The sequence below is a fragment of the Equus caballus genome, chromosome 6 (genome assembly GCF_041296265.1).
Source record: "Equus caballus isolate H_3958 breed thoroughbred chromosome 6, TB-T2T, whole genome shotgun sequence".
NCBI classification, from domain to species: Eukaryota; Metazoa; Chordata; class Mammalia; order Perissodactyla; family Equidae; genus Equus; species Equus caballus.
In genome coordinates this window covers 6,120,042-6,134,523 of record NC_091689.1, presented here as the reverse complement: position 1 = coordinate 6,134,523, position 14,482 = coordinate 6,120,042, and the positions used below count along the sequence as shown (strand labels likewise).

The window sequence follows — 14,482 nt, the reverse complement described above, 5'->3', positions numbered from 1 at the left end:
CCTGCCATCCTCTGCTATACCACCTCCCTCGTACATACCTCCTGTGCTCTAATCCCACCGCTGCCTATGTATTCCTCAAGAGCTCCAAATGCTTTCCCACTGAGGCCTTCTTAAAAGAGGGCTGTCTGCTTTGGCTGGTATGCTGTCCCACCCCCACCCCGTCACATACCATCTCCTTCGTATCCTCTAAGTGTCCGTTCAAATGTCACCTCCTCCAAGGCTTTCCTGACACCAAACCTAAACCAGGCTCCCTGCCTTGCCTTTCATTATCCATTATCACAACAGCCTGATTCCTGTATAAGCCTTATCAACACTTTTAATTAGGTATTTATCTGTTATTTTACTTGTTTATTATCTATCTCCTCTACTAGACTATAAGCTCTACAAAATGGTACCATACAAATAGGCCAATAAGCAGGTGTTCAATAAAAAATTTGTGACTGGATTAATGATTTTGGGGGGTGCTGTTTGAAGTGGTAGCAAGTAAAGATTAGCCTGATTTCGCCAAAGACTGAGACCAAAGAAAAGTTTAATAAAAAGACATTAATAAGCTCCTTTAAGCTTAATAAGCCCAGTTATGGCACAATTGCTAAATGCTCCTCCTATATCTATTTTCTTCATCTCTAATAAGAGGTTTTAGCTGGTCATATGACTTCCCTGGTAAAGATAACGCTTCCCAGCACCCCTTGCAGCTAAGTGTGATCACATGACTGGTCTCTAGCCAATGGGATGTGAGTAGACATGATGTGTGCAACTTCCACATCTGCCCCTCTCCTTCCTCTTTTCACCTTCTTGAGGGGCAGAATGTGAACTTGATAAACCCTCTTCAGCTATGCAGACAAGGGCAAACCCCTGGGGATGGCAGAGGAATGAGAAAGAAGGAATAAGAGTGACCCTAACGGCCATAAACCCTCTTCCTCTGGAGTGTAATATGAGAAAAAAAAAAAATATTTATCTTGTTTTAATCCAGGGTTATTTTGGTTCTCTTAAGGCAGCCACATAGAAACCCTACCTAATATACTGGGATTGTCCAAAGTTATTTTATGTGTCAACCACTCTTCTGTGTCCCAATTTGTCAGCTCTGGGGCACATGCGGATTTTGATATGCATTTCAAAGTTAGAGCATAAAATGGCATAATCCCTGATAATGGGTGGTTCAAGCAATTTTGATTCTCCTGGATGAGCCAGGGATTCTGAAACTCAGCTGTCCAGTACAAAGGATATCACAGTGATGCTGGCTAAAGCCCCACTGGAAACCCATTGAAGAGCTTAATACACTATATGATACCACTATGGACTAAATTCTGTGTCCCTCCAAAATTTATCTGTTGAAATGTTAACCCCCAGTGTGACGGTTTTAGGAGGCAGAGTCCTTGGGAGGTGATTTGGTTAGTAGCGTGGAGCTCTCATGAACGAGATTAGTGCCCTTACAAAACAGACCGCAAAGAGCTTTCCTGCTCTTTCTGCCCTGTGGGGACACAGCAAGAAGATGGCTGTTTATGAACCAGACTCTCTCCGGACACTGCATCTGCTGGCACCTTGATGTTGGACTTCTCAGCCTCCAGAACTGCGAGAAAAAACTTTTGTTCTTTAAGCCACCTAGTCTATGGTATTTGTGAGGTAGCAGTCTGGAGAAACTAAGACAGATAGTCTTGTCTGCTTGTAGTGAGATAGCCAACAGTGTACCAAAAGAGAGTTTTATTAAAAGAAAACCAATAGCTCTTAGGCATTCAGTAAAAATCCAAAGACTTGCAAGATCACAAAATGAGCATATCTACCCAGGTATAGTGCCTTTGCAGGGCTGAGCCATCAGTAGGAAGTCTCGTAATTACTCCCTGCTGGTCAGTGCCCACCCAATCAGTCCCTCAGCCACTAGCTCCCACCCCTACCTCCACAGTGTTGGTTCACAGACCTCTCACCAGCGGGCATGATTTCCCTGGGGTCTGCTCAAATTCTCTGTTCCCAGGTGGTCACCGGAGCAGACCTGATCCAGTGCCTTCTCCAAACCCATCCAGATACTCAGCAGAATTTGTGGACTTGGCAGGTGGAGAAGCCAGGAACTTTGGAAGCCTCTGGCGTCATGTTCATTGCAGGGACACATGTAACATACATGGATGAAGTATGGCTAGAACAAGCTAACAAATGACAATGACACCAAGCCTTAGCATCTGGACACATGAATGCCAGGGGCTGAAATAGGAAGTTACTATTCCCCTCTCTTCCACTCACCAAGCCCACTGTTCAGCCAACTGCTTTCACAGACAACCGCAGGCTCATTTGGTACAGGTTGTCTGAGATTTCATGTGAAAGTTCCGATTTTAATTGTTGCAGTTAGTCTAAATTTAAATAAATCACCATGTGGACAAACAATCAAAACAAAACACAAATGGGCTGCCATTTTGCCCCCTCTGGCTTATAAAGCTTCTAAATCAGGGTGCCCTGCTCCATTGATTTAGGAACAATTGGGAGTTGACTTTCTGCACCTTTGTCCATATGGACACATCTCCTTCTTCCAAGGAATCCCAACTGGAGCTGGGAGGGTGGAGCAGCATCACTTTCAAGTGAATTTACTGTTACTACAGTGAACTGCGTCTTGCTCCCATCCCGCTGTTCTTTCAGTTCTCTGATTTGTGTATCTGTCACCCAAAAGGCCAAACCTCACCTATCTAGGGTAGCCAGACTCTCCCAATAGAACCTTGGTTTACCACCGTTAGATGTATTAGGCCAACTTGGAAATAAAATGCTTGCCGTTTCACCTCTGAAAATTACCATTAGCCTCTCTCAGGGCAACAGTCTCACCAGTGTAAAGATGGAAGGGAATTCGGCTCAGACTGGTGGGAGCAACGATGGAACAGCAACTTAAAACTCCCAGCCTCCAGCCAGTTGCTGTGAGCACAGTCAGGCTGCAGCCTGTTCCCTCGTGGTTCGGTAAGCAGCATTTCTCTTGTTATTGCAGACCTACCTGGTCCTGAAAGGCTCTCACATTGAGGCAGGACCATCATCTAGGGAGGATCTGACTGTCTGCAGAGGCAGTAGTTCCTGGCAGCGAGGGTAGTTGGTTACAAGGAACTTGAGCATCTCCTTATTGTAAGAGCTGTAAGATCTGATCTTCACTCTCTGATCTTTGATTTGTTCCTGTCCTAACTCTCATGGCACACACACCCCTCCCACCCCCGACTCCTGCTCCCAAGATACATACATCTTAGAGTATAAACTCTACAAAGGCAGGGACACTTAACTGTCTTGTCCACTGTTCTGTATCCTCCATGCCTAGAATAGGACCTGGCACATGGCAGGTGTCAGCAAATATTGGCTGAATATTGTGAACTGGTTAACAGTCTCATTTACGTAAGTTGGCTCACGACAGCTTTTACTTCAAGATGGGGTGGGGCTAGATGCCTCATTGACATTCCTTCAGCACCCAGTTTCTGTGAATCACAATGCTGAGAATCCCACAGGCCGATGTCAGTCTGAGCCACCAGCTGCTTGGCAGAGGGAAGCAAATGAAATTACTAGGCAGAGGGCGGGGGAGGGGTGGGAAGATGCATCTCAGAAGACGAAGGGCGTCAGTACTAATGGGGTGTGACAGAGTCGGGGTGTGGAAGGATCATGGCCATGGCGAGGCCTTTCTCCCTAGGACAAAGGGGGCAGTGATGCAGAGCGCAGGGTAGCATTGATTCAGCCAAAGCAGCATGCTTGCCCTGAGGAGAGATGGCTCAACCAGGAGACAAAGTTAAAATCTGAAAACAAAGAGCCTCTGAGAGGCAGAACTATTGCTGTGCCTCCAGGCCTTTTGGGGTTAGCAGACTTTCAAACCCCGACTGAGGGCAGAGGCAAAGAAAACATGCCTCTTTATTTTTCCTAAAAGACCTCTCAAAGAGACTCCACCTCTCTCGTAATCACAAGCTCACTCTGGACTCGGAAAAAGAGCTTTCGGACTACTCTTCCTTGCAACTTCCTTGTAGCTGAGAAATGGCTCCTTGTCATCCTCAGCAGGCAAAACGGGTGGGCAGCCAGTCTAATCACCTTTTCCCTGGAGGACCGCAGAGTCCTCTCAGTCCCCTCAGCCACCACACAGAGGCAGCGGTAGAGCCAGACTCACGCTGACCCACCCTGGCAGAGCTCCGTGGATCCACAGGTCCAGACAAGGACACAAACCACATTAAATTATATCTTAGATAAAACAATCTTTAAAAGAAATTGTTCCTTTCTTCCAAGAAAGAAAGCCTGGAATTTTCTGGAATAAGAAAACCCTCGAAACTGAGTCCACATTACTCTTCCTGTTAAAAAAAATACTTTGACATTGGGATCAAGCATTAGGAATTATACTTTTTCTGCAACAATAACTTGAACTTTCCTATTTAAATTTAGTTCTTTCTTAAGGAGGTGATGGTGTAATTTTTAAAAATTTGGTCATAACTACATAACTGACTTCAGTGGTAGAAGTAAGTGATTCCTTGATTAACTATCTAGCACATGGGCGGTGGCAGAGATTTCTTCCCTTCTTTAGGGAGTGTAGGTTGGAGTCTGTCAGCAACAAAGGTAGAGGGGCAAGTGTTTCTTAAAGGAGGTCAGAGAAGGGCAGGGGAATGGAGGAACAGGAAGTGATGTCGGATTCCACTCTCAACCAGATCCATTTCCAGCTTGCTTTGTGAATTACTAGGTGGTGGGCCCAACAAAAGAATAACGGTATTTGATTGCTTTTATATTATTTTAACACCTGGCATGGGAAAATACAATACTCTGGCAACAGACTTAGAAACAGCATCCTGCCTGGATTGTTAAGACCACAGCACCTGATCTGCCAAGTTCCTAGGCAAAGTCTCACTGGGCCAGTCCAAGTGTAATCTCATGCCAGTGGACTGGCAGCATGAAAGAAGATGAACAATAAGCTGGAGAATTTGAGTAATAAATCACTGTCCCTGTGCACCAAAACACGGATGAGGAATCTCCCCCATTCTCAGGAGGCTAGCCCTCCCGCATAAGGAATGAACGAGAGGACAGGATCTCAGACACACACCTACAGATGTGTTCTTGCAGGAAGCATGCACCCTTGAAGGAAAGATCCTCTTTTGGACCCATCAATTTATGCAGCCCGGCTGAAATGGATCATATCTCGAATCGGGTAAAGGTTGCTTCTTCCCTTGATTCCTGGATGGGGAGACGGAGATGAGGTGGACGTGGGCTGCAGTTTCTTTTTAATATCATTTATTATCTTGGTTCTGTGGATGACTGCAACTGTACTCCCCTCCCCTGACTCTTATCCCCAGGGTCCCTCCCGGAGGATAAAAGGATCTGGAAGGCGGATTTCTTCCCCCTCAGCTAAGCCTACCCTTCCCTTCGCAGCCAACCGCACACAGCATCTGGAGTCAGAGCATCGCCCAACGCCCGATGCGGGAGGGCGCAGCAAGGATCCCGAGCTGCAGCCTCTCTTTTCCCAGATGCAGTGGAGATTTAATTTTAATTAACCGTGAGAGCCATAGCACTGAGGGTTGAATTTTTCAAAATAGAGCACACTCCTGCTTTTTTGTCTGCTTCCCTTCTGCCCCGCCACCCCTTGTCATCGAAATAAAAGAAAATTAAAGAAAAAAATGAACCAAAAGTCTCACCTACATGTGCCGGAGACAGAGGCTGGCAGAGGATGCTGCGAGGAAGCCGCCGCCTGGAGCGGTCCTTCCCTTGGAGGATGGGGAGCTGCCGCGGCGCGCGGGGCGGGGCGGGGCGGGGCCGGCGGTGACGTGGGCGTTGTCTTCTGTCCTGCCCACCTCGATGGAGGCGGGGACCCAGTGTCCCAGTCCGACCTGGTCTGCGCTGCTGGAGCTGAGACGCTCCGCGGCGATGGGTGCTTTGGTTAAGCGCAGCAGCTTCCTGGCTCACGGCTTGCTGCAGCACCAAGTGGCCATTGTGAGCGGCGGGAGCACGGGCATCGGAAAGGCCATCGTCACCGAGCTCCTGCGCCTGGGTACGTGAGCAGGACCCTGGGCCAGGGTACCCAGATCGAGGGGTTGGTGGGGAAACAGGCTGGCGTCACGGGGGGTCGCGAGTCAGCAAGGCGGGGTTGGCAGGGCGTGGAGTTGCAAAACAAAGGAGGTGTAGATATGACCGAAATTAAAACCTCAAAGGAGAGAGAAGAGAGTTCTTCTAAGAAATTGTAGAGAAGTGTGGGATGATGAGCAAAGTAAAGTAAAGGGAACTTTTAGAGCCAAAGATACTGTGCCCAGGTAGGGAATAAGGAGATCTGTGGGACAAGCTATGGAATTAGTCATGGATTAAAATCAGGCCATCCTATATATCTCTTAATGAATGGCTAGGAAACCTGGGAAGACGTTATGTAACAGGAAAAGGTTGCAACGAACGTAAGGAGAGGCTCCCATTACCAATCTTCCCCCTCTCTTACAATATTGAACTTAACTTGGCGGAAGGGAGGACTTTGTAAGCACATAAACAAGGAAAAAAACCACCAAGTGGAAAACAGATACATTTACCTATATGAAAGTCTAAATCCTCTTTGAATTAAAAAATGATATAAATAAAGTTTAAAGGCACGTAAAGAAAAACATTTACAATATACCACAAATTGATTGTATAAAGAGCTCTCACAAACAAATAAGGAAAAGATCTAACACACTCACAGAAAAGTGAGCTAGTGATATGGACCAAGCATTCCAAATGAAGATCTCAAACTGAGCGGTACGTATGTGAGAAAATAAGCAACTTACTGGGGAATAAAATGCAAAACAATACTGTTATAAGATGCCATTGTTTTTCTACAAAAATTTTAAAACATTGGGGAAAATGAAAGTTTTGGTGAGAGAATGAGAAGGCGGGCAAGAATGTAAACTATTACAAGCTTTCTCGAGGGCAGTTTGGAAAAAGAAGATTCTAAAGTGTTAACAGTATTGGTGCTCTAGGGCCTAGTCATTCCTCTCAGGAATTTACTCTAAGGAAATCATCAGAGGTAAGCACAGATTTGTATACAAGGATGTAGTGTTGAGGAGTGAAATGTTGGAAATAACCTAAATATCCGTTAGAGGGGAAATTGTTAAATCAGTGACAATGAAATATTATGCTGTTATTTAAACATCTTGCTATTGTAGGCTTATGTGGAGAAATGCATGCCATATTATTGCAAAAAACATGATTCTGGGGCTGGCCTGGTGGCACAGCAGTTAAGTTCATGTGCTCCACTTTGGCAGCCCAGGGTCTGCTGTTTTGGATTCTGAGCATGGACCTATGTGCCGCTTATCAAGCCATGCTGTGGTGGGTGTCCCACATATAAACAATAGAGGAAGATGGGTACAGATGTTAGCTCAGGGCCAGTCTCCCTCAGCAAAAAGAGGAGGATTGGCAGTAGATGTTAGCTCAGGGCTATTCTTCCTCAAAAAAAAAAAAAACAAGAAAAAAGCAGGATTCTAGACAAAATATAGCATTCCAATTTATTAATGCAAAATATATATGCAGAAAAAGATGAGAAGGAAGTTTATAACATTGTTAACAACAACTACTTTTCCTGGAAATGATTGAATTATGGATGTTTAAATTGTCTTCATTTTTCAGATTTTTCTTTTAGTATCTCACAGACTCTTTTCTTTGTTTGACTTTTCTCATTTTGGGTTGTATTTTCCTGCTCCTTTGCATGCCCAGTACTTTTTGCTGGATGCCAGACCTTGGGGTTTTACCTTGTTGGATGCTGGTTATTTTTATATTCTTATAAATATTCTTGAGCTTTGTTCTGTGATGCAATGAAGTTACTTGGAAACAATTTGATACCGTTAAAAGCGGCTTCTTTATGTTAAGAGTTGACCTGAACAACCTTTAGTCTAGGGCTAATTTTACTGAGGCCATACCCGTCTGAGTCCTTTACCCCATGCCCAATGAAAGGCTTTTTCTGATGGGAACGCTAACGCTTCCCAGTGCTGTGTGAGTGCCAAGGTTTGTTCCCTCTGTTCCTTTTGGGTGGTTCTTTCCCCAGCCTCAAATGGTTTCCTGACTCACACGCATTAATCAGGGCTCAGCTGAAGATCCGAGGGAACTCTGCAGATCCTGGAGTTCTCTCCCCGTCTACCTCTCTTCTCACTGTGCCGTGTGTAAGCTAGCTGTCTTGGCCTCCCCAGACTCCGAACCTCGTCTCTTCTGCCCAGGAGACTCCTGGGCTCTCAATGGGTTCCTCCTGCCTGCAGCGCAGCCTGGAAACTCTCCAGGCAGCAAGCTGGGATAATCAGAGGCCTCATGTTGTCTGTTTCTACTCTCTGAGACCACTGTCCTGTGCTATTTGATGTCCGATGCCTGAACATCATTGTTGCACAGACTTTGTCCAGTTTTTGAGTTGTTTTCGTCTGGAGGGTAAATTCAATTCCCATTATTCCATCTTGACCAAAAGCAGAAGTCTTAATTCATCTTTTTTACAGGAACACATGAAATATTTTCTAAACTTTGTTGTTTTTGGAGTTTACACAACTAATGGAAGCTTACTGATTTGTTCTTTGCTGTTTTCTTCTCAGGGTGTAATGTGGTCATTGCATCTCGGAACTTTGATAGATTGAAATCTGCTGCAGCTGAGCTGAAGGCCAGCCTGCCCCCCTCCAACCAGGCTCAAGTCACTCCCATAAAATGCAACATCCGGAGAGAAGAGGAGGTAGTGTGCTTTTAAATGCAATGAATCATGTATTCATTCACGTTAACTGATAGTAGTGGTTCCTTACCCTGACTGCGCTTCAGTTCCCTGCGGTGGCTGTCTTGGATGAGATTCATTAAGGGAGAGCCTTCTGCTAATCAATTCTGAAGTCAGTGACCTCAGGAGAGTGGGAGGGAGCAAGGTGGGGAAGCTAAGAAAGATGAGGAAGTCTCAGCGACACCATCTTTTGTGCCTTTTGCCCTTTTAGTCATTTCTTGATGTTAATTTTAAGCTGATTTCATCACTATCCATTATTCTGGATTGGTAGTTCACAAATTAATATCATAGAGGCCTGCCTTACTTAGGAGTGATCCAGGCCCCTGGATAAATCTTGTCGTCAAGATTGCAAATTTGGCTTTATGATCTGTGGGTCTTGTAGTTGGAGTTACCACTCACTGCATGAGACTGCAAGTTCTGTTACTCTCCTAGAGCAAGCCGTCAATCCATGTAGCAAGTTAGGTTATTAACCAGTTTACTTTTAATGTTTTTCTTTAGGTGAATAATTTGGTCAAATCCACCTTAGATATTTACGGTAAAATCAATTTCTTGGTAAACAATGGAGGAGGCCAGTTCCTAGCTCCTGCTGAACACATCACTGCAAAAGGGTGGCATGCCGTGATCGAAACCAACCTGACGGGCACCTTCTACATGTGCAAAGCAGGCAAGTGTGATCAGTAACTCCAAAAGTCAAGATGTCTTTATTTAAGGACCAAAGAGAATCCTGAAAGAGAAATTGTTAGGGGCTCAGAAGCTCCACATCATTAACATTTACTGCCCTGATTTGTTCACATACAACATAGGAATGTAGATTACTACATTTGTGGAGGGTAATTTGGCTACATTTAGAAAATGTGGGTATCCTTTGATCTTACAATTTTATTTGTAGGCATTTATCATGAGAAAATTACGAAGGAGCGGTACAAAGATGTTCATAAAATTAAAGAAAGCCCTGACGCTTTGTTTTTAAGAAATGGATCTGTTTAATGGCCTGGTAATTAAGTCAGTCACACCCTCAAGGAGAATGCCAGACAGAGTCCACATTCTTTCTGACTGACCCTAATTGGCATGCATGCATTGTCTTTGGATTAAAGGTTATGTTTCATAGGTGGTAATATTAAACTTCTGGAGTTGAGTGACTCAAGGGTTTCCTTACAAACTATCAAAGACGTTTTGATGATGGAAAATGTAGACTGAGTATAATTCTGACCCAAGGGGTCTTCACCTCAGCGTGGGGTAGGCTTTGCATTCTTAGTATCTGTAAGTGAGACATCTTGGAGGCAGTCCCAGGCTTCATCTTTATCTACTAGTAAGTATAAAGCTCTGTATTAGTTGTGGTATGCGATTGGCTGCTCCTCTGTAGAGACCCCAGAAAAAACAGGAGCTTAAATAGGACAGTTTATTTCTCCCTCACATAAAAAGTCCAGGTAGGTAGTGTAGGAATAGTATGGTAGTTCCATACCCATTAGGGACTGTGATATTGTGATTTATAATCAATACTATATAATTTGGTCTTCTGTCCACGGTTCCAGGCTCACAGCTCCCCAAACCCTCGGCATTTCCTGAGCTGTAAGAGCAATGGGGGTATCTTTTGTTACATTTGGTCTCTTGCCCTCAGCTCCTAAAATGGCTTCAGAACCATAAAGGTGAAAGGGTGTCTTGTTATTCAATAACAGGCTCCTTTCAATCACAACTGAGTTTATGTTAATGAGGTGAGTTTTGGAAAGGCCCTAAGGATGGGGAGGACTGGTTGCTAGGGGACCAACCGTGATTAGAGGGGTGGAACTTTCAGTCCCACCCCCTGATTTCTAGGCAGGAGAGAGGGGCCGGAAGTTGAATCAGTCACCAGTGGCCAGTGATAAAACAGTCATGCCCATATAGTGTAGCCTGCATAAAAACCCAAAAGGCCAAGGTTCAGAGCACCTCCAGGATGGGGAGCCAGAAGCTTTCCAGCTGCCACTGGGCCAGACCCCAAAGTCCACGAGGACAGAAGCTCGTTTGTTGAGGACCTTGCCCTATGTATCTCTTCATCTGCCTGTTGATCAATAATCCTTTGTAATAAACTGGTAATCTAGTAAGTAAACTAGTTTCCTCAGTTGTGTGAGCCACTCTAGCAAATTAGTTGAATCCAAGGAGGGAGTCATGGGAATCTCTGATTTATAGCCAGTGAGTCAGAAGCACAAGTGACAACCTGGACTTGTGATTGGCATCTGATGACCATCTGAAACATCTTGAAGAATAGCCCTGGAGAAGTGTCAGGGAAGATTTCAGAGTTACAAAATGTGTGGTAGTATTCAACCAGAAGCAGAAAGTCTGTGTAGGTAGTTTATATAAACTTATTCTCCTTCCTTCTGCTAGTATCAAATAGTTTTATAAGTTTTTAAAATATTTGATATGATACATATGGCTTTATTTGTATTTCCAAACTTTTCTTGGCTATGCATGACCATTTATTCTTTCAAATGAATTTTATATTCATATTTCTTCCTCAGAAATCTTGTTGGGGAATTTGATTAGAATTGTGCTGAACTTAATAATTTGGAAATAATCCACATGTTCAAATATTGTCTCCACATCACAATGTCTTTTCATTAATGGACTCTTCTTTTGATCTTTTGGCAAAAGTTTGTGTTTTTTTGTCATGTCAATCTCATATTTTTTATTAGGGTTATACCTAGATATTTTTGATGGCTATTGGTATTTTGAATGGACTCTTTCTCCAATTATTTTTCAACTGGATTGTTGTTGGTTTACAAAAGAATTATTTTTTCAAATGGATCTTCTAGCTTTATCTAATGATTTGTAGCTTTATCTAATGGTTTGTCAAATGAGTCTTTTGGGTTTTCTGAGTATATAGTTATATTATCTAAAAATAACTACTGTATTTAATACAGCCAATTGTGAAATGCGCCATCATTTTATATATATATATATATTTTTTTTTTTTTTAAGATTTTATTTATTTATTTCCTTTTTCCCCCCAAAGTCCCCCAGTACCTAGTTGTGTATGTTTTTAGTTGTGGGTCCTTCTAGTTGTGGTCTGTGGGACGCCACCTCAGCATGACCTGATGAGCGGTGCCATGACTGCACCCAGGATTCGAACCAGGGAAACCCTGGGCCGCCTAAGTGGAGCACGCGAACTTAACCACTCAGCCACGGGGCCGCCTCCTGTATATTTTGAACAATAAAAACCTTGCTATTTGTAAGATGCCACCAATTGTAAGACATATCCCAATTTCAGCAATGTGAAAAAGTTGTCATAGATTTAAAACATATTGCATTGTATGTCTTTTATAGTGACTTTACCTTCTTTTTTTCTGTTATAAATTATGAATTGGTAAGCACTCACAGGAAAGCATTAAGTATTAATGGGAAGGCATCCTTACTTTTGCTTAACCTTTTAATAGGAATGACTGTTGAATTGTTCTCTGGTCTTTACATTTTAAAAATTAGATTTCTGTTGAAGCAAGTCCTGAAGTCCATCTTTAGCATTGTCTTGATTTATATGAATAGGATGGATGCCTAAATTTTAAATGGAGCTTCAAAAAGGATAAAATATTTAAGAACAAAGTTAACATACCAAGTGTAAGACATATGCTTTTAAAAACTACAAAATATTGCTGATAGAAATGAAATCTAAATAAGTGGAAAGACATTCTGTGTTTATGAATTGGAAGACTCAATGTTGTTAAGATGGTGGTTCTGCCCAAATTGATCTATAGGTTCAGTGCAATCCCTATCAATTTTTGCAGAAATTGACAAGCTGACCCTAAAATATGTATGGAAATGCAAAGAACCCAGAATAGCCAAAACAATTTTGTAAAAAAAGAAAGTTGGAGGATATATACTTCTTGATTTTAAGACAGTGTGGTACTGGCATAGGGATGGATTTATAGACCAATGGTATAGAATTGAGAATCCAGAGATAAACCTTATGTTCATGGTCAGTTGATTTTCTTTAAAGGTGCTAAGGCAATTCTATGGGGAAATGATAGTCTTTTCAACCAATGGTTCTGGCACAATTGGATATCCACATGCAAAAACACCTTTGCCTCACAGTGTAAATAAAAGTGAACTCAAAATGGATCGTGGACCTAAATGCTAAAAGTAAAATTCTAAAACTTGTAGAAGCAAACAAAGAAGAAAATCTGTATTACCTTGGGTTAGGCAGAGTCCTAAAATACACCACCAAAGATACCATCTATAAAGTAAAAAAAAATTGGTAAACTGGACTTAATCAAAATTAAACACATTTGTGCTTCAAAAGACATCATTAAGAAAATGAAAAGTTAAGTCACAGACTGGGAGAAAAGATTTTCAAATCCCCTATCTGATAGAGGACTTGTATCCAGAATACACAAATAACTCTTATAATTCAATAATAAGAAAACAACCCAGTGAAAAATTGGGCAAAAGATTCGAACAGATATTTCCCCAAAGAAGATCTATGAATGGCTAATAAGCACATGAGAAGATACTGAACACCATTAGTCGTTAGGGAGATGCAAATCAAAACCTCAGTGAGATAACCACTTCACAGCCATGACAGTGGCTACAGACCGAAAGTCAGACAACAATAGTGTGGAGAGACTGGAACCCTCATGCATTTCTGGTAGGAAAGTAAAACGGTAGAGAGAGTTTAGAGAACTGTTTGGCAGTTCCCCAAAAAATTAAACATAGAATACCATATGACCCAGCAGTTCCACTCCTAGATGTCTTCCCAAGGGATGTAAAAATGTATGACCACCCAAAGATTCATAATCACCCAAAAGTGGAAACAACCAAATGTTCATCAGCTGGTGAATGGATAAATCAAATATGGCATGACTATACAATGGAATGCCCTTCAGCAATAAAAAGTAGCTATTGATATATGGTACAAGATGAACCTCACAACATTATTCTGAGTGAAAGAAGCCAGACACAAAAGACCACATATTAAGTGATTCCATTTATATGAACTGTTCAGAAAAATCAAATCCATAGAAACGGAAAGTAGCTGAGTGTTTGCCTGGGAATGGGTTAAGCTCAGATCGGCACAAAGGAACTTTTTAGGGTGATGGAAATGTACTAAAACTGGATTGTGGTGATGGCTGCCCATTCTGTATATTTATTAAAAATATTGTACACAAAAATTGGATGAATTTTATGATATGCAAATTGTACTTCAATCAGGCTTTTTATAAAAAAGAGAGAATTAAATTTTTAAAGTACCAAGGAAGCAGCATGTTGGAACAGAGGATCAGAGAAGGGTCAGGACACTATTTCATATGATTGTCATTTTTCTGTTTCCTGCAGTTTATAAGTCCTGGATGAAAGAGCATGGAGGATCTATTGTCAATATCATTATCCTTACTAAAAATGGATATCCGGGAATGTCGTAAGCATTTTTATATATTTTTTTCCTATGTGTTTGGGTTTTGTCCCCTAAATTGGGAGAGTAGGGTAGGGAAAATTCCTTAAGTCAAGATCATTAATCCTTTAATGAGTTGTAATCTCAATACTTAGCATTTCCCTTTATTTGAACTTTAAAAATGTACTTCTAAAAAATTCCCATTCATGGTAGCGTTGCCAGATTTACCAAGAAAAGAAAAATAACCACGATGCTCAGTTAAATAATTCTTTTTTGTAAGTATGTCCCAAATATTGCATGGGGCATAGTTATGCAAAAAATTATTCATTGTTTATCTGAATTGAACTGAATGTCCTGTATTTTATCTGGCAACCCTAATCCAAATGTTACTCAACTATCCATTGTATCTGGGGACATCTTTTTTAAATAAAATGTGGAAATGAAATTAATCTATGTTA

The 14,482-nt window shown here is 42.2% G+C and overlaps 2 protein-coding genes across 11 annotated transcripts in view; one reads left to right on the top strand and one right to left on the bottom strand.

Annotated features, from left to right (window-relative positions):
- The window catches only part of TMEM169 (transmembrane protein 169), a 26,785-nt gene extending 20,928 nt beyond the window's left edge, over positions 1–5,857 (bottom strand). The window contains exons 1-2 of one of the 10 annotated variants that reach the window (XM_070269242.1): positions 5,614–5,857; positions 5,021–5,151 (exon numbers count right to left, since the gene is read on the bottom strand). The gene's annotated coding sequence lies outside the window, so the exon portion shown is untranslated. Of the gene's footprint in view, positions 1–5,020; positions 5,152–5,609 lie in introns of all 10 variants that reach the window. The other 9 variants (XM_070269241.1, XM_070269245.1, XM_070269246.1 and 6 more) reach the window with 9 other exon arrangements.
- Positions 5,636–14,482, top strand: part of PECR (peroxisomal trans-2-enoyl-CoA reductase) — a 25,194-nt gene continuing 16,347 nt past the window's right edge. Inside the window, exons 1-4 of the mRNA XM_001489328.5 lie at positions 5,636–5,962; positions 8,502–8,635; positions 9,170–9,335; positions 13,970–14,051. Coding sequence (XP_001489378.4) covers positions 5,770–5,962; positions 8,502–8,635; positions 9,170–9,335; positions 13,970–14,051 — 575 coding nt within the window. The 5' untranslated portion in view covers positions 5,636–5,769. The remainder of the gene's footprint in view (positions 5,963–8,501; positions 8,636–9,169; positions 9,336–13,969; positions 14,052–14,482) is intronic.